Below are 20,264 nucleotides of genomic sequence, written 5' to 3'. Positions count from 1 at the left end.
TTAAGGAATATACAGTGCAGTACATTCAGAAAGTTTTCAGACCCCTTGTCTTTTTCCACATTTGTTTGTTTACAACCTTATTCTAAAATGCTTAAATATTTTTTCCCCTCATCAATCTACACATAATACCCCATAATGACAAAGCAAAAACATTTATATTTTTGTGCAAATGTGTATATATATAAATAAAAAAAATAAAAAATCACATTTACATAAGTATTCAGACCCTTACTCAGTACTTTGTTGAGCACCTTGGGTAGCGATTACAGCCTAAGAGTCTTCTTGGGTATGACGCCACAAGCTTGGCACACCTGTTTGGGGAGTTTCTCCCATTCTTCTCTGCAGATCCTCTCAGCTCTATCAGGTTGGATGGGAGTGATGCTGCGACGCTATTTTCAGGTCTCTTCAGAGATGTTCAATAGGGTTCAAGTCTGGCTCTGGCTGGGCCACTCAAGGACATTCAGAGACTTGTCCTGAAGCCACTCTGGCGCTGTCTTGGCTGTGTGCTTAGGGTCGTTGTCCTGTTGGAAGGTGAACCTTCACCCCAGTCTGTGGTCCTGAGTGCTCTGGAGCAGGTTTTCATCAGCATCTCACTGTACTTTGCTCCGTTCATTTCCCTCGATCCTGACTAGTTCCCCAGGCCCTGCTGCTGAAAAACATCCCCACAGCTGGTGCTACCACCATGCTTCACAGTAGGGATGGTGCCAGGTTTCCTCCAGACGTGACGCTTGGTATTCGGGAAAAGAGTTCATCTTGTTTCCATGGTCTGGAGTCCTTTAGGTCCTTTTGCCAAACTCCAAGTGGGGTGTCATGTGCCTTTTACTGAGGAGTGGCTTCCGTCTGGCCATTCTACCATAAAGGCCTGATTGGTGGAGTGTTGCAGAGATGGTTGTCCTTCTGGAAGGTTCTGCCATCTCCACAGGGAAACTCTGGGCTCTGTCAGATTGACCATCGGGTCTTGGCCACCTCCCTGACCAAGGCCCTTCTCCCCGATTGCTCAGTTTGCCGAGCGGCCAGCTCTAGGAAGAGTCTTGGTGGTTCCAAACTTCTCCATTTAAGAATGATGGAGCCACTGTGTTCTTGTGGACCTTCAATACTGCAGAAATGTTTTGGTAGCCTTCCCCAGATCTGTGCCTCAACACAATCTGTCTCGGAGCTGTACAGACAATTCCTTCCCTCACGGCTTGGTTTTTGCTCTGACATGCACTGTCAACTGTGGAACCATATATAGACAGGTGTGTGCCTTTTCAAATCATGTCCAATCATTCAGTATAACAGTATATAGCTTATTGCAATGAACTCCTCCATCTCATATGCTCAAATAAACAGCAAACCTGGTTTAAAACAGATAAAGCAACACCTCTCGGCACAACGCCTCTCCTCTATTGACCTGGATAGTTTGTGTGTATGTATGATATGTAGTCTACGTGTGCCTTTTAAAAAATGGTATAGAGCTGTTCTAGTCATTGATGTTCTGTATTTATGTCATGTTTTGTGTCCGTTTTGTGTTTCGTGTTTTGTTGTTCATGTTTCATTTTGTGTTCTGGATTTTTCATGTTTTTTGTAGACTCCAGGAAGAGTAGCTTCTGCCTTTTGAGGATACCTATTAGGTAGAAATACCTAAGAATTTGCCTCTCATACTATTCTTATATTAATAAGTCCCAAGGGAGATAGTGTCTGTTTTGATTGCATACCTAACTCATGTATGAAGGATAAAAGTAGAGGTAATCATGCAGTTTTATAATATTAGTCATCAATTTATGCAAATACATTTCTAAATAAACTAAACTTTAAGTTTTCGACCTGGTTGACCATCGGGTTCTTGGCCACCTCCCTGACCAAGGCCCTTCTCCCCCGATTGCTCAGTTTGGCCGAGCGGCCAGCTCTAGGAAGAGTCTTGGTGGTTCCAAACTTCTTCCATTTAAGAATGATGGAGGCCACTGTGTTCTTGTGGACCTTCAATACTGCAGAAATGTTTTGGTAGCCTTCCCCAGATCTGTGCCTCAACACAATCCTGTCTCGGWGCTGTACAGACAATTCCTTCGACCTCACGGCTTGGTTTTTGCTCTGACATGCACTGTCAACTGTGGAACCWTATATAGACAGGTGTGTGCCTTTTCAAATCATGTCCAATCAATTCAGTATATACAGTATATAGCCCTTATTGCAATGAACTCCCTTCCATCTCATATTGCTCAAATAAACAGCAAACCTGGTTTAAAAACAGATAAAGCAACACCTCTCGGCACAACGCCTCTCCTCTATTTGACCTGGATAGTTTGTGTGTATGTATTGATATGTAGTCTACGTGTGCCTTTTAAAAAAATGGTATGAGCTGTTCTAGTCTATTGATGTTCTGTATTATGTCATGTTTTGTGTTCCGTGTTTCGTGTTTCGTGTTTTGTGTTCTGTATCATGTTTCATGTTTTGTGTTCTGTATTATGTTTCATGTTTTGTGTAGACTCCAGGAAGAGTAGCTTCTGCTTTTGCAAAAGCTAATGGGGATCCTAATAAAATACCAAAATACCAATCAAGTTGTAGGAAAGGGTCTGAATACCTATGTAAAAAAGTTATTTCAGTTTTTTATTTTTAATACATTTGCAAACATTTCTAAAAACCTGTTTTCGCTTTGTCATTATCGGGTATTGTGTGTAGATTGATGAGGGCAAAAATATATTTTATACATTTTAGAATAAGGCTGTAACGTAACAAAATGTGGAAAAGTTCAAGGGGTCTGAATACTTTCCGAATGCACTGTATGTGAGTCCTGTACTACGTGAAKTGGCCTATTGGAAATAAAGGTGTTATATGAACATATCATGGTACAGGTCAAAGGCCAAAGGTGACTCACTCTCAGGAATGCGGACCTCCCGGGGCAGAGGGATCGTTGGACTGTTGTCGTTGAGGTCTACGATGATCACTGTGAGTGTGGCCGAACCGGCCAATCGCGGGCTGCCCCTGTCTGTCGCTGTGACGACCAGCCTTTCGACAAGACAAAACAAAACAGATGCATCAGTGTGATGGTCTGAGGTTCATTAATCAGTGTGATGGTCTGAGGTTGGGGTTCATTACTCCCAGTGTGATGGTCTGAGGTTCATTACTCATGTGTGCTTGAGGTTGGGGTTCATTACTCAGTGTGCATGGTCTGAGGTTCATTACTCAGTGGTGATGGTCTGAGGTTCCATTACTCAGTGTGATGGTCTGAGGTCTGAGGTTCATTACTCAGTGTGATGGTGTCTGAGGTTCATTACTCAGTGTGATGGTCTGAGGTTCATTACTCAGTGTGATGGTCTGGAGGTTCATTACTCAGTGTGATGGTCTGAGGTTCATTACTCAGTGTGATGGTCTGAGGTTCATTACTCGTGTGGATGGTCATTGATACACTAGCTACACCTTGCAGCCAGTTCCACTGATTTTTCCCCCCATTCTTCCCCTATAATCAGGAAGTGATTAAGACCAGGGACATGAGGTGGATGCATTCTTCCCCTATAATCAGGAAGTGATTAAGACCAGGGACATGAGGTGGATGCCATTCTTCCCCTATAATCAGGAAGTGATTAAGACCTGGACATGAGGTGGATGCCATTCTTCCCCTAATATCAGGAAGTGATTAAGACCTGGGACATGAGGTGGATGCCATTCTTCCCTATAATCAGGAAGTGATTAAGACCTGGGACATGAGGTGGATGCCATTCTTCCCCTATAATCAGGAAGTGATTAAGACCTGGGACATGAGGTGGATGAAGTATCAGAGAAGGACAGCAGTAAATCAGGACCTGGTAGAGTTTTAACACAACTACTTTTGATCTGAACCAGTGTTTTTTCCAAACCTCTCGTCAGGGACCCTAGCCGTTATTTATATTACACATATAGCACACCCGATGCAACTCGTAACTCGTCCATAATCGTCAATCGCTTGTTATAAGGTGAATCTGGTGAGCTAGTTCAGGGCAACAACCAAATTGTGAAAATTCTGGGAGTCCCCGAGGAGAGTTCTAAGCCACACAGCACAAGAGTGACTACAAATACATGTTAATTTAGCAGGTGGTCGTATCCATAGCAACATACAACCACATATCAAAGACATAAAGTTTTAAAAAGAATTTTAAAAGAAAGAGAAAGAGGAGGGAGTGTTGGTCTGTATTGGGCTGTATTGGGCTGTATTGGGCTGTATTGGGCTGTATTGGGCTGTGCTATGCTGGTATTGGGCTGTATTGGGCTGTATGGGCTGTATTGGGCTGTATTGGGCTGTATTGGGCTGTATTGGGCTGTATTGGGCTGTATTGGGCTGTGCTATGCTGTATTGGGTGTGCTATGCTGTATTGGGCTGTGCTATGCTGTATTGGGCTGTATTGGGCTGTATTGGGCTGTGCTATGCTGTATTGGGCTGTATTGGGCTGTATTGGGCTGTGCTATGCTGTTATTGGGCTGTATTGGGCTGTGCTATGCTGTATTGGGCTGTATTGGGCTGTATTGGGCTGTGCTATGCTGTATTGAGCCTGTATTGGGCTGTATTGGCTGTGCTATGCTGTATTGGCTGTATTGGGCTGTATGGGCTGTGCTATGCTGTATTGGAGCTGTATTGGGCTGTATTGGGCTGTGCTATGCTGTATTGGGCTGTGCTATGCTGTATTGGGCTGTATTGGGCTGTGCTATGCTGGTATTGGGCTGTGCTAATGCTGTATTGGGCTGTATTGTGCTGTATTGGGCTATATTGGCTGTGCTATGCTGTATTGGGCTGTGCTATGCTGTAATGGGCTGTGCTATGCTGTATTGGGCTGTGTGGGCTGTATTGGGCTAGATTGGGCTGGCTATGCTGTATTGGGCTGTATTGGGCTGTATTGGGCTTGCTATGCTGTATTGGGCTGTATTGGGCTGTATTGGGCTGTGCTATGCTGTATTGGGCTGTATTGGCTGTATTGGCTTGTGCTATGCTGTTGCTGTATTGGGCTGTATTGGGCGTGCTATGCTGTATTGGGCTGTGGCTATGCTGTATTGGGCTGTGTATGCTGTATTGGCTGTATTGGGCTGTGCTATGCTGTATGGGCTTTGTGCTGTGCTGTATTGGGCTGTGCTATGCTGTATTGGGCTGTATTGGGCTGTGCTATGCTGTAATGGGCTGTGCTATGCTGTATTGGGCTTGGCTATGCTGTATTGGGCTATATTGGGCTGTGCTATGCTGTATTGGGCTTATTGGGCTATATTGGGCTGTGCTATGCTGTATTGGGCTTTATTGGGCTATATTGGGCTGTGCTATGCTGTATTGGGCTTTATTGGGCTATATTGGGCTGTGCTATACTGTATTGGGCTGTGCTATGCTGTTGGGCTGTGCTATGCTGTATTGGGCTGTATTGGGCTGTATTGGGTGTATTGGGCTGTATTGGGCTGTGCTATGCTATATTGGGATGTGCTATACTGTATTGGGCTGTGCTATGCTGTATTGGGCTCTATTGGGCTGTGCTATGCTGTATTGGGCTGTATTGGGCTGTATTGGGCTTTGCTATGCTGTATTGGGCTGTGCTATGCTATATTGGGCTGTATTGGGCTGTATTGGGCTGTGCTATGCTGTATTGGGCTGTGCTATGCTGTATTGGGCTGTGCTGTGCTGTATTGGGGGCTGTGCTGTACTGTATTGGGCGTGCTCGCTGTTATTGGGCTGTGCTATGCTGTATTGGGCTTGTGCTATGCTGTGTTTGGGCTGTGCTATGGCTGTATTGGGCTGTATTGGGGCTGTATTGGGCCTGTGCTTATTTGCTGTATTGGGCTGTATTGGGCTGTATTGGGCTGTGCTATGCTGTATTGGGCTGTATTGGGCTGTAATTGGGCTGTGCTATGCTGTATTGAGCTGTATTGGGCTGTATTGGGGCTGTGCTATGCTGTATTGGGCTGTGCTATGTGTATTGGGCTGTGTATGCTGTTATTGGCTGTCTATGTGATTGGGCTGTGCTATGCTATTGGGCTGTATTGGCTGTATTGGCTGTATGCTGTACTGGGCTGTATTGGGCTGTATTGGGCTGTGCTATGCTGTTGGCTTTATTGGGCTGTGTTGGGCTGTGTATGCTGTATTGGGCTGTGCTATGCTGTATTGGGCTGTGCTATGCTGTATTGGGCTGTGCTATGCTGTATTGGGCTGTGCTATGCTGTGTTTGGCTGTGCTATGCTATATTGGGCTTGTATTGGGCTGTATTGGGCTGTGCTATGCTATATTGGGCTGTATTGGGCTGTATTGGCTTGTGTATGTTGTATTGGGCTGTGCTATGTTTTATTGGGCTGTGCTATGCTGTATTGGGCTGTGCTATGCTTGTGTTGGGCTGTGCTATGCTATATTGGGCTGTGCTGTGCCTGTGTTGGCTCTGTTGGGCTTTGTTGGACTGTATTTGGTCTGTTGGGCTCTGTTGGGTTCTGTTGGGCTGTATTGGGCTCTGTTGGGCTGTATTGGGCTGTTTGCTGCAGTCGAAGGTATGAAGCAAACCTTGATCTGTTATTTAAAGCGCAACTCACCTGGTCACCTGAGTCTAGATCTCTCTGCCACACACACACACATGCAGGCAGACACACACACGTCACCACCATTATACCCTCACCTGGTCTTAGCAGATCTCTCTGCCAACACACCATTATCCCTCACCTGGTCTTAGTCCAGATCTCTCTGTCCATGATGGCGGCGGGTGGTGATGCTTCCTGTGACAGGGTTGATCTTGAACAGGCCGCTCATGCCTCCTGATGATGGATAGAGTAAGTCACCTGACCGTCTGCCCCTGGTCCACGTCCTCTGCCACCACCTGACAGATGAGACAGGAAGTAGCGGGATAGTGAGTGTGTGTTCCTGTGAGAGAGTGTGCATATATATATATATATATATATATATATATATATATATAAATATGAGAGAGAGAGACAGAGAGAGAGACAGAGAGAGAGACAGAGACAGAGACAGAGAGAGCGACAGAGAGAGAGATGAGAGAGAGTAGAGACAGAGACAGAGAGAGCGACAGAGAGAGCGACAGAGAAGAGCGACAGAGAGAGCGACAGAGAGAGAGACAGAGAGAGAGACAGAGAGAGAGACAGAGAGAGAGAGAGTAGAGACAGAGACAGAGAGAGACAGAGAGACAGAGAGACAGAGAGACAGAGAGAGAGACAGAGACAGAGAGAGGACAGAGACAGAGAGACAGAGAGACAGAGACAGAGACAGAGACAGAGACAGAGAGAGAGAGAGAGAGAGAGTCTGCTAGTGTCCACAATACCTGTATGATTGGCATGTCGTAACCCTGGGCTCTCTCATGTAGGCTACGTAGTTCTGGAGCTGGAAGCGAGGCAGGTTGTCATTGATGTCCTGCAGGATCAGGTTAACGGCCATGAAGGAGCTGGACGAAGCTGTCTCAGCCTTCACTACCAGGCGGAGTCGGGGAGTGTCCTCAAAGTCCAGACCCAACGACCTCTGAACCAGATTTCACCTGGGGGACAGGGAGGGGACAGGGAGGGGGGACAGAGTGAGTAAGAGGTAAGGGAGAGTTGAGAGACAGTGGACAGGGTTGGAGTATGGTAGAGTATGGTAGAGTATGGTAGAGTATGGTAGAGTATGGTAGAGTTAGGTAGAGTATGGCAGAGGTATGGTGGAGTATGGTGAGTATGGTAGAGTATGGTAGAGTATGGTAGAGTATGGTAGAGTATGGTGGGTATGGTGGGGTATGGTAGAGTTGGAGGGTATGGCAAGGTATGGTGGTGTATGGTAGAGTAAGTATGGTAGGTATGGTAGAGTATGGTAGACGTATGGTAGAGTATGGTGGAGTATGGTGGGGTATGGTGGGGTATGGTGGGTATGGTGGTGTATGGTAGAGTATGGTAGAGTATGTGGAGTTATGGCAGAGTATGGTGGATATGGTGGATATGGTAGAGTATGTAGAGTATGGTAGGGTATGGTGGGGTATGGTGGGGTATGGCAGGGTATGGCAGGGTAGGCGGGTATGGTGGGGTATGGTAGAGTATGGTAGAGTATGGTGGGGTATGGTGGGGTATGGTAGAGTATGGCAGGGTATGGCAGGGTATGGGTGGTGTATGGTAGAGTATGGAGGGTATGGTGGGGTATGGTGGTGTATGGTAGAGTAGGCAGGGTATGGTGGGGTATGGTGGTGTATGGTAGAGTATGGCGGGGTGTGGTGGAGTATGGAGGGGTATGGTGGGATATGACAGGGTATGGCAGGGTATGACGGGACATGACGGAGTATGGTGGAGTCTGGTGGAGTATGGCGGAGTATGGTGGAGTATGGAGGGGTATGGCGGGGCACCGCGGAGTACGGTGGCGCATGGCGGGAGTATGGTAGAGTATGGTGGAGTATGGTGGAGTATGGTGGAGTATGGTAGAGTATGTTAGAGTATGGTGGAGTATGGTAGAGCATGGTGGGCATGGTGGAGTATGGTGGAGTATGGTGGAGTATGGTGGAGTAGGGTGGATTATGGTGACGCATGACGGAGTATGGTGGAGTATGGCGGAGTATGGTGGAGCATGGTGGAGTATGGCGGAGTATGGTGGAGTATGGCGGAGTATGGCGGAGTATGGTGGAGTATTGGTGGGGTATGGCAGGGTATGGCGGAGTATGGTGGAGTATGGTGGAGTATGCGGAGTATGGCGGAGTATGGTGGTTCCATGATGTTATAAGAACACTGGAACAGATAGTACATGTTGAGCAATAACTCTAGACATTTGTGTTGAAATACACTATATATACAATCAATCAAGTATTCATAAAGACAGAACTTATAAAGCAGAAGAGATATACAGTACACTATACAGTATATACAAAAGTATGTGGACACCGCTTAAATTAATGGATTCGGCTGTTTCAGCCACACCCATTGCTGACAGGTGTATAAAAATCGAGCACACAGCCAKACAATCTCCATAGACAAACATTGGCAGTCGAATGGCCTTACTGAAGAGCTCAATGACTTTCAATGTGGCACCGGCACAGGATGCCATCTTTGCAACAAGTCTGTTTGTGAAATTTCTATCCTGCTAGAGCTGCTCCGGTCAACARTAAGTGCTGTTATTGTGAAGTGGAAACGTCTGGGAGCAACAACGGCTCAGCCGCGAAGTGGTAGGCCACACAAGCTCACAGATCGGGACCGCCGAGTTCTGAAGCGCGTAAAAATCATTTGACCTAATTTGCAAAACTCACTACCGAGTTCCAAACTGCCTCTGGAAGCAACGCTTCACTATCTGGCAGTCTGACGGACAAATCTGGGTTTGGCGAATGCCAGGAGAACGCTCCCCTCCCCAATGCATAGTGCCAACTGTAAAGTTTGGTGGAGGAAGAATAATAGTCTGGGGCTGTTTTTCATGGTTCAGGCCCCTTAGTTCCAGTAAAGGGAAATTTTAATGCTACAGCATACAATGACATTCTTGACGATTCTGTGCTTCCAACTTTGTGGCAAGAGTTTGTGGAAKGCCCTTTCCTGTTTCAGCATGMCAATGCCTCCGTGCACAAAGCGAGGTTCAAACGGAAATGGTTTGTCGAGATTAGTGTGGAAGAACTTGACTGGCCTGCACAGAGCCCTGACCTCAACCCCATCGAACACCTTTGTGATGAATTTGAACACCGACTGTGAGCCAGACCTAATCGCCCAACATCAGTGCCCGACCACACTAATGCACTTGTGGCTGAATGGAATCATGTCCCTGCAGCAATGTTCCAACATCTAGTGGAAAGCCTTCCCAGAAGAGTGGAGGCTGTTATAGCAGCAAAGGGGGGGACCAACTCCCTATTAATGTGCATGATGTTGGAATGAGATGTTCAATGAGCAAGTGTCCACATACTTTGGTCATAGAGTGCATGTCCCTACTGCGTCCACTGTCTGTTTACAGAGAAGAGTCGGATTCCTCTACACTGTGTTGTTAACCCGATGCGTGTTGTAGTATAGTAATATTAACTCTGTGAGTGATGTATTACAGTAATATTAACTCTGTGAGTGATGTAGTATAGTAATATTAACTCTGTGAGTGATGTAGTATAGTAATATTAACTCTGTGAGTGATGTAGTATAGTAATATTAACTATGTGAGTGTGGTAGTTAGTATCTGTGAAGTATCTCTACCATTGGAAGCTGCTGAGGGGAAGACGGCTCAAAATAATGTCTGGAACGGAGCAAACGGAACGGCATCAAACACATGGAAACCATGTGATGTGTGATAATGCAGTCAACAGGAGGAAGAACATATACGAATCAAATTTGCTATAAGCTGTGCACTAATCAGCACTAAACAGGACTCTAGCGGATTATAGTCAAGGAAATTATGCAATCTGATGATTAAAATAAATGCATTTGACCTATACAGATTCTAGTGCATGAGGGTATTTAGATCAATTTATTGACATGGGTGATCAGGATAATTTATCAGACGCAGGAGAGCATATAGACAATATGCATGTGATATAATGAGATAGAACCGCGCATACTAGCGCAATATGCTGTGAAATGTATACAGGACCTAGGTCGCATCGCAATAGTTAGTAGATAAATGTATCAGACACTTAGGCCCATAAGTAATAGGCTGTGATAAATGCCATCAAGACCACTGACAATACAAATATGTCAAATCATGCTGTGATAATGTTCCATCAGGCCAGGCATATAAGCAAGTACTGCTGTTGATAATGATCAGACGAGGCATATAAGTCATAGAGCTGTGGACTCAATGTATCAGTACCATGGCTATTAGCTATGTGTGAAAATGTATTCACGAACCCTAGGCATATAGCCATTGCTGTATAGATAGGACACATGCTGTGAGTTCAGACCCAGGCATATAGTGTGATAATAATGCGATCAGGCATATAGTGTGATAATGGAATATCAGACAGGGTCCATATAAGTGATGATAATGTATCAGACCAGGCTATAGGTGTGAATAATGTACCTCACAGCCACCAGGCATATAGTGTGAGTAATGCATCAGACCAGGCATAGTAGTGTGATAATGCATCAGACCAGGCATATAGTGTGATAAGTAGATCGGAAGACCCCAGGCATATAGTGTGATAATGTATCAGACCAGGCAATATCAGTGTGATATTGTAATGTCATGCAGGTTCAGACATATAGGTGATAGATGTATCAGACCAGAGCATATAGTGTGATAATCGCATAGGACCAGGCATATAAGTGTGATAATGCTCAGACCAGGCATATAGTGTGATAATGTATCAAGACAAGGCATATAGTGTGATAGTGTATCAGACCAGGCATCATAGATGTGAATAATTGTAGTCAGACCAGGCATATAGTGTGATAATGTAATCAGACCAGCATATAGTGTGATAATGTATCAGACCAGGCATATAGTGTGATAATGTATCAGATCCAGCGCATATAGTGTGATAAATGTACTCATGACCAAGCATATAGTGTGATAATACATCAGACCAGGCATCATAGTGTGATAAATGATATCAGATCCAAGGCATATAGTGTGATAATGTATCAGACCAGGCATATAAGTTGATAATAACATCAGACCTACTGCACAAATCTCATTCCATACAGAACTGTTTTTAGTAGGATGTTACCTTTTTTAAAGTCGTCGTTTAAAAAAAAAGAATCTCAGCGCAGATCTCACTCTTTTGACTGCAAAAAGTTATTCTGACCTCAGAAAGGTTGGTGACCACTGTAGTAAACAGAACCCAATGCCACATCAAACAGTTAACAAAATTGCCACATCAACAGAAACCAATTGCACATCAACAGAACCAATTGCCACATCAAACAAGAACCCAATGCCACATCAACAGAACGCAATGTCCACATCAACAGAACCCAATGTCAACATCAACAGAACCCAATTGCCACATCAACAGAACCAATTAGCCAATCAAACAGGAACCCCAAATGCGCACATCAACACTGCAACCCCAATGCCACATCAACAGAACTCTCAAATGCCACAATCAAACAGAACCCAATGCCACATCACAGAACCAATGTCACACTCAAGAACCCAATGCCAACATCAACAGAATAAGCGCCAATGCCACAGTCAACAAACCAATGCCCACCACAATCAAAGAACCCAATGCCACATCAATTAAAGAATTCCAACATGTCACACAAATCAACAGAAATAACTGAATAAATTACAAGTAACCAATAATCGTGAACATAAGTAACCTACAAGGTAACCGCAAGGTACCTGCAAACCAACAGGGTAACCCATACTATGTAGGGTAATTCCATACAAAAAGGATAAACCCATGCAAAGGATACCCAAAACCAAATTGCAAGTTGGCTAACTCTCTATACATAGGTAATTACACTTTCCATACCAAGGTAAACCCCACATAACCACGAGTGACCCAGCATGCAAAGGTGATTCAACAACAAATCCAAACAGCATGATGATATGACACCAATAACACATACACAGTGTTGGACCCCCAAACACTGTCACGGGACACGCGCGTACCGACATCAGCATTACAACTTGAGCTCTAAACTGCCGATATGAGTAACCTATTAGTACTTCGCGATTACATTCATAGCTGTAGAAGGCCTTGTACCATTTGCATCATTAGTCAGGTAACTCAATGTCCCAATCCACATGGAGCACAGAATTATGATGTGGAAACGTGGTATGATGGGTAGGGAATTCATTTTAGTTATAGGAATAATAGTGTGTCAACAAATTAGCACCTTACTAAGTACATCTTCGCTTAGGATTTTTTAGGGAGGAAACAGCTGGATTCTATCTAACACCTATTTTTTACAAGGGAAACCTTATTCCCTCATGATTATTTTGTTTGGACTCTGGTCCTGGTCATTTCCAATAGTTTTTGTATAGCTCTATCTACGGTTCACTGAGAGGTGTGGTGTTTTTGTCCTAAGGGAGTTGGTTTGGGGTGGTGTCTACTAGGGGCTTGTTTTAGGATTTAAGTAAAGGCAAACACCCAAATATATTTATCATAAAAAAATCTAATGAATATTTAAAATGATAAAAATGGAAGGTGTGGTGATACAAGTATAAAAGGGAGTCCAACAAAAACTCCTAATCAAACGTGCTTAACGCGATGGCCATCCTATAAGGTATGACATCGTAATCAGAACGGACATTAACTACTGGAGGTTCCAAACATGGTACATGACCATCTTAAATCTTGATCCGAGAGAGTATGTGTTGCATGGGATAACAACAGTCTATTAACTGATGTACATGGAGTATGACCAAACTTTAGGAGCCTGATTGCCATTGTGAGCAAGGTTAGACACATCATATAAACTTGATTTCAAGTGAAGGAGTCCATCAAACAGAAACCAATAGAGAACGTCAACGTACCAAATACAAAAACCATACATAACATCGTTAAGTCAGTGGGATAAACAATCACTTGGCTATAAAGTATTCAGTCCAAATGGTTTTCAAACAACCTAGGTTAAGCCCACATCGGAGTAAAACACAAGCTATGTGAGGACATAACTGTGCAAGCAGCTTTTTTCTTAATAACTTTCTAAATACAAACAATCTTACATCGAAACACAGAAACAATGTCTTCCCCAGTACTGAAATCATACGTATTACTGACTTATTACTATTGTATACCCAAACAACAAACCAACGAAGCCTACTCCTTTATTTACGTAAGTAGCTCTGGTAACATGTGCAAACGGAGAGCCAAAGGGGGATCTTCACTGAGTATGCTAAAAGGACAAACCGAAAATTATCCATCACTCGTGGAATTTTTTTAGGGCGAGAGTAACAACAACCATCCCGATGTGTGCATATTTCTTTTCAAAAGGACAAGACACATACGCAGACACAAACTTATGGCGGACGGTGGTAGGCCATAGATTCAAAAAGCAGAACACATTCCTGTGCCGTAGACGAACAGTCTTACGCAATGAAACAAGAACTTATCTACAGTCTCTGGACCATCCCGACGCAAAAAAAACAAATCCCCAAATTAGAAACACAAGCTCAACAGTTAGTTATCCACAATACTAATACTGGAATAACAGCCAAGAATAACAGAAACCCAACGAACGATAGGAGCTGGAAACATAAACTGGCAATATTCGAGAATGGTATATAACAGTCAACAGGGATTATTTGTTCCATAGGACCGGACACCTCGATAGAATCAATACACAAAGATAGTTAAAGTAAAGGAAGCGCGCCACGCCAGAAAACAACCAAAACCGCACATAACATCAACAGTTACCAAAAGACAACTTCCTGAAGTAACATCAACAGAACTATATACAGAGTATAGAAGCGTAGCGAGATGTCCACTAGAAATATGATTGCGACTCTGGTAAAGCTTACCTGATTAAATACAAACAGTGAGATAAAGACTCTAATATTAAACATACATGATCCCTAAAAATAGCCCACTCCCCCCACCGCCTTCTGCACAAAAATTTCAAGGAGAGTAGAAACAATCAAACATCCAGCTCTGGCAGATCAGGTAAAACTGATAAAGGCTCACGATTGAGCAAACCACTGCCTAACAGTAACTGCAGAATGCTATGGGCAGTTTGCCAATGCACCTCTTGACATTAAGCGATCTACACATATGTTACCTGTCCCGATGCTCAGTAAATCAGGTTAGATTAATTACCACAAAACCAATGTCCAAAATGCACAATAAAAGAGCCTGATGGTAAGGTACCTGCAAAGACAAATTGAGGATACCAAAATCAGGTGTGTTTTAATTTGTTTATAACTGTAGGTCCACCAAATAATACAACAACCCATAGTCAGACTGGATCCCACTGGAAGTTGATGCAAATGCGTAAAGCATCATTTATCTACTCCCTTTATAAGACATATTATTTTTCCAGATATGAGAGACATCTACCCTACCAGATTTACGTACAATACAGTAATGCTCAGTTAGGACCGCGTGCTATGCCAAAATTTATGTCTTTAAATCAAAGATTACAGAAAAGATAAACAAAGTATAGGTAAAAACGCCAGAACGGTAAAATATACGACAGATACGTCCCCACAGAAGCCCAATAGGGGGGGAGGCCAAAAAAAACGACTTCATACTTTGGCTCCTTGTGTAGCTCACCTCATTCCGAGATCGCCACAGTCTGTCTCTAAAGGAGTCATTAGAACATGGTTTAACCACAGGCTCTGGAATAGTTTATTAACGCAGCCAGCAAAACAGTCATGATTCACCTCTTCTGATCTCCGGGTGGAACCTAAACTATTAACAATAACTATGTCCATCAGTATTCCACAATATCAACCCATCCCATCTTATACATGCGTCTGTTTAGCAGGCTAGCGTAGTTAAATGTATTGCATAATATAAACAAAAAAATGACAGCACAATTTATCCTCCGTCAAGGTCATTTGCAAATAACAAAATATTACCCAACCGTATTATATATAGCACCGCTGCTCACACTTTCATCAAAACTGTCCATTGTTCAAAACATATTCCGAGCAATTATCTATTTCAATAGTCCTGATTGTCATAACTTCCAATAATGATCCGAACTCAAGCAAATATTTTTCCTCAGGTCATTGTTCTGACTTTCACTATCACTGACGTCATCCTAAGTTCGCTCATTTAGAGTTGAATACCAAATTCGTCTTCAACAGCGTTGAAAAGATGTCCTTTCAATCACTACCTCCTTTCCAATAACGCTGTTCTGCACACCCCACTCCGACATCTCGTCTCGTCACGAACAACTTTATCTGCATCCATGAAGACATCATAAACGCTTCTTCTTCAGCTAGCAATCGACATGCAACTGCATTTCTCCTAGACAATAACTGTGCTAAACATTTAGCAGCACAAGACAAAGGGAGTCCCCAGATACATTCACCCGAGACGATTCTTCTTTCTTGAAGGATACAGGTTCAGACTTACAAACATGGGAAGAAAAAAGTTACAAAACATAAGATAGTAAAACGATTTAAGTCAACGTAAAGACAAACCAGTAACGAACGTCAACACGGGTAATGGACCAGCAGTAACCCAATATTGGCGACACTAAAAAAATTCCACGACAGTGCGCAAACCAGATAACATTAGTAGTTTTTTGGGATCAATGGAGGAACTCCAGTGTTAAGAAAGAATCTATGGAAATAGACAAACTGTCAGAGTTTATCATTGGTCGACGATCACTATCAGCTCTCTGATAACCTTAAAGAAACTTACTTATGTGCGGGAATAAGCTGGTAACTTAGGTATCTAATAAAATCACCTTGAGAAATTCCGGGTATAGATTCATCTGGGTACAGGTAGAAGTTGGATGTACCAACTAGTTTACAAATGGTAATCAAACACAACATGGCTGTTTACATGCTTTTAATTTGTATCAACCAAACGCTTGTTTGTTGTTGTTGAAAACATGATGAAAGTGGGTCCTTTCGTCCCTGTTTAAGCCTTTACAATATGCCTTGTAAGCCCTATGATCTGTGAACCAGGGACATGATACAGAACAACATCTTGGAGACCTTTATATCTACTCCTATTGTGTTGCTACAAACATGGAGTAATGTCTAAATTCGTGAAATACAACATTTTTACAACATTTATTTATTTAACATAGAAAGAATCTAAACACGACCTGTTTTAACTTTTAAACAATTAAGGTTATGGCTGCAGGTGGCGTATTGGAAAAACTGGAAAATGATCCGTGCTTGCAAACAGGCTTACCTTCAAACTTGCTCTCACTACATTTATATACTGAAAAACCGAACTGGTTAATTTGAACCATACCTAGTACAATATTCAAGGCATAATAACCTTACCAAACACAATAGTATAGTTATGTTCTGGTGGTTCATACACGAAAAACAATTATACTGATGCGGAACAGTTAATCGTTCAAAAACCGTCCATCTTAATTTCTTCTATAGATGAGTGGTACAGAAAGGATCAATCATATGGGCAGCACTTTTCCCTTACCAAAGAAGTTAGAACTGTGCAGGGTAAAAAATACATCAAGTGCTCCGAGCGTTCAACGTTATTGCCTATACAATGGTCATTATACGTGAATGATACCCTACGTATTAACTCCGTACAAGCCCGTTTGCCTTCGTGGGTGTCAAGAGGGTGATGACGAGAAGAAATTTATGTGAATAATCTTTGTTTCACGGAGGTTGAATAAGAAGCTATTTCTTTGACGGAGGGCTGACCGACCACGTCGGAAGTCTGAAGCCGCATATAGCTCTTGGGGTTAGTCGCTGATTGTTTAGTCTCCCGTGTTAATATGTAGGCGAGTCGTTTTCAGCTTTAGGCGGAGCCGACTGTTTTTATCTGCTCATAACTGATGTTCCGTTATCTACTAGTGAACGTAATCCCGGTGGTTTTTATTGATACAGGACCATTTCTATGTATTTTCATAGTTATCGATTATTGAATCTATTTTTCGGGAGTCTTTGCGTGTTCGGCGTCCTTCTTGATTTTTTTGAAGCTGTTTGGATTCACGCAAAACTTCCGTGGCCAGTCGACCAGTGCCAATTGCTAAGTGAGAGGGAGTGTCATACATTAGCCATCTGACTAACTAACTGACTCATTGGACAAGGGACATCACCTGATGTCAACATTCTGATGAAAGATCAGCCAAAGTAAGACCCAATGTATAATGTTATTTCATATATCTGTCGTGCATGTGCATCAACTGGTCGTGCGGACGCGCCCAAGTGTGTGTCTGGCTATTGTGGCTATGCTACATAGCGCTACATTTTTTGTTTCGCTGTAAAACATTTAATAAATCGAGAAATATTGTCTGGAATCACAAGAATCCTGTCTTTCAATTGCTGCAATGTATGTATTTCTCAGATATGTTTTATGATGAGTAATTAGTTATTTGACGTTGGTGTCTGTAAATGTTATGGCTGCTTTCGGTGCAATTTCTGATTGTAGCTGAAATGTAATTTATGATTTATACCATAAATATGCACATTTTCAAAAAAAAACATGCTATACAATAATATGTTTATCAGACTGTCCATCTTATGAAGTGGTTTCTTGGTTAGTGGCTATATATACTTTATTTGGTCGAATTAGTGATAGCTATGACGGAGTAAAAAACTAATGGAGTTAGAAAAGTGCTCTCTTTTGCTGACGTGGTTAGCTAATAGATTTACATATTTTGTCTTCCTGTAAAAACATTTTAAAAATCGGACATGTTGGCTTGATTCACAAGATGTCTACCTTTCATATGCTGTATTGGACTCTGTTAATGTGTGTGAAAGTTAAAATATATTAAAAGAATTGATTTTGAATTTCGCGCCATGCACTTTGAAATGGCAGTTGTCATAGGTGTACCTGTGTGGGGATTGCAGCCCAAACAGGTTAAAAAAATATATATATTTGTAACTATATAATCTTCAAACACGTCAACATTTCCAGAGTGGTGCTCTCTGGTACTTTTAATAACGTGACCCATTCTATACAGAGACATTTACGTGATGGTCATTAACCAATCAAGCCCTCCATTATGATGGCACGTTACATCAAGTCACCTGCAGAGGAAGTTACTCTTGAATAATTTCTTGCTGTACCGGATTATTGCGTTACAAAGGTCTAAAAAAAGGACTGAAAATGGCCACTTTCATCATGATTTTCTACAAAATAGTTTGTGATAGAAATGTAAAGGGATTTCAAACATCTTTTTACCCAATTAAGTTTCTATGTTGAGAAGGCCAGAAAATATCAGATACCAAAAAATATTTTCTGCTGGCGTGGAATCTCCCTACGTCTACCTGAACCCAATAGAACGTCAACGGAACCCAATAGAACGTCACAGAACCCAGTAGAACGTCAACGCGGAACCCAATAGAACGTCAACCAGAACCCAAAGAAAGTAAACAGAATCCAACAGAACGTCAACAGAATCCAACAGAACGTCAACAGATTATCTCAACAGATATGAACAGTACGAACTAGAAGATCAAAAGTACAGGTTCCAACAGAACGTCAACCGAGTCCAATCAAATCAAGACATGAACGATCGGGAGCAAGATCAGAATCCAACAGAACGTCATACGCAGTAGACTCACAAGTCCACAGAAAGACGTCACAGTAATGAAGGTGACTCGATTCATTTAGCAGAAGGTTTGAAAGATTGTCCAATCAGGAATCGTGCCACAGAGATCTCAGTACAGGCACCAGTCCAGAGTCCACCAACAGCGAAGTCCAGCTCACATCGAAGAATTGCACACAGAATCAACAAGTCCACATGACACGTCACCAGATCTCAGGCGTCAACTCACGAATCCACATGAACGTCAACAAGAATCCACAAACGGTTCAACAGATCCAACAGAATATAATAGAACGGGCAACAGAATCAACAGAATGAACAGAATCCAACAGAACGTTCAGCAGAATCCAATCGATACATTCAACAGAATCCAACAGAATGCAGCAAACATATAAACAGAATCCAACAGAACGTCAACAGAACTATGAACAGAACTCCAATCGGAATGTCACTGGAATCCAACAGAACGTCAACAGAATGTCCTGAGTAACAGGCACAGTTCCAACAGATGACGTGTTACGACAGTTCTAGTCTATTGATATAGAGAGTAGAGATCTACAGATGGGCATTCCAAATAAGCTTCATCCACAAACCTTTGGGCATTCTCCTGTATGCGACATCTCTGGCGTTCCCTTGGAGAACCTGATGCCTGTATACACCTGTTCACTTCACATAGACCACCAACCACCCCCAGGCTTGGACGGGCCGGGGTTCCCCTGGTCCATAGCTCCACCATGAGGGTCCTCTGGGCCTGATTCAGTCTGTCTATCCCCTTCGTCCCTGGATCTCTCCTGTTAGGGAGTTGATGCTGAAACCCCTCACCGGACGCGGCGAAACGGTAGAACACAGAACCGTTGGCACAAAAGTCCTTGTCCTCGGCCCGCATGGTGGCCAGGACCCGATGTGATTGGCTGCCGAGACCTCGACAACGAGGGGGTCTTGGATGAAGAATGGAGCGTTGTCGTTTATGTCCAGGATCGTCACTGTGACCTGGGTTACGAAGAAGCAGAGAATGAAAAGGTGGTTTGGGTTGGGAAAGGGAGCGAGGATAGAGGGTTGGGAGAGAGAGGGAGGAGAGAGGGTTGGGAGAGAGGAGGAGGAGAGAGGGTTGGGAGAGAGAGGGAGGAGAGGGGAGGGTTGGGAGAGAGAGGTTGGGAGAGGGTTGGGAGAGAGAGAGGAGAGAGGGTTGGGAGAGAGAGGGATGGGAGAGGGTTGGGAGGAGAGAGGAGAGAGTTTGGGAGGAAGAGGGTTGGGAGAGAGAGATG

General features: G+C 43.3%; 1 protein-coding gene across 1 annotated transcript in view; it reads right to left on the bottom strand.

The window, feature by feature from the left end:
- Window positions 1–20,264, bottom strand: part of LOC112074880 (protocadherin-16-like) — a 55,024-nt gene that overhangs the window by 12,647 nt on the left and 22,113 nt on the right. The window contains 5 exon segments of the mRNA XM_024141964.2: window positions 2,852–2,982; window positions 6,629–6,666; window positions 6,668–6,782; window positions 7,245–7,438; window positions 19,768–19,989. Of these exon segments, the coding sequence (XP_023997732.1) occupies window positions 2,852–2,982; window positions 6,629–6,666; window positions 6,668–6,782; window positions 7,245–7,438; window positions 19,768–19,989 (700 nt within the window).

This window comes from Salvelinus sp. IW2-2015, unplaced genomic scaffold, assembly GCF_002910315.2.
Source record: "Salvelinus sp. IW2-2015 unplaced genomic scaffold, ASM291031v2 Un_scaffold2863, whole genome shotgun sequence".
Taxonomy (NCBI): domain Eukaryota; kingdom Metazoa; phylum Chordata; class Actinopteri; order Salmoniformes; family Salmonidae; genus Salvelinus; species Salvelinus sp. IW2-2015.
Note: the sequence above shows the minus strand (reverse complement) of the source record. Positions and strands in the feature narration are given on the sequence as shown.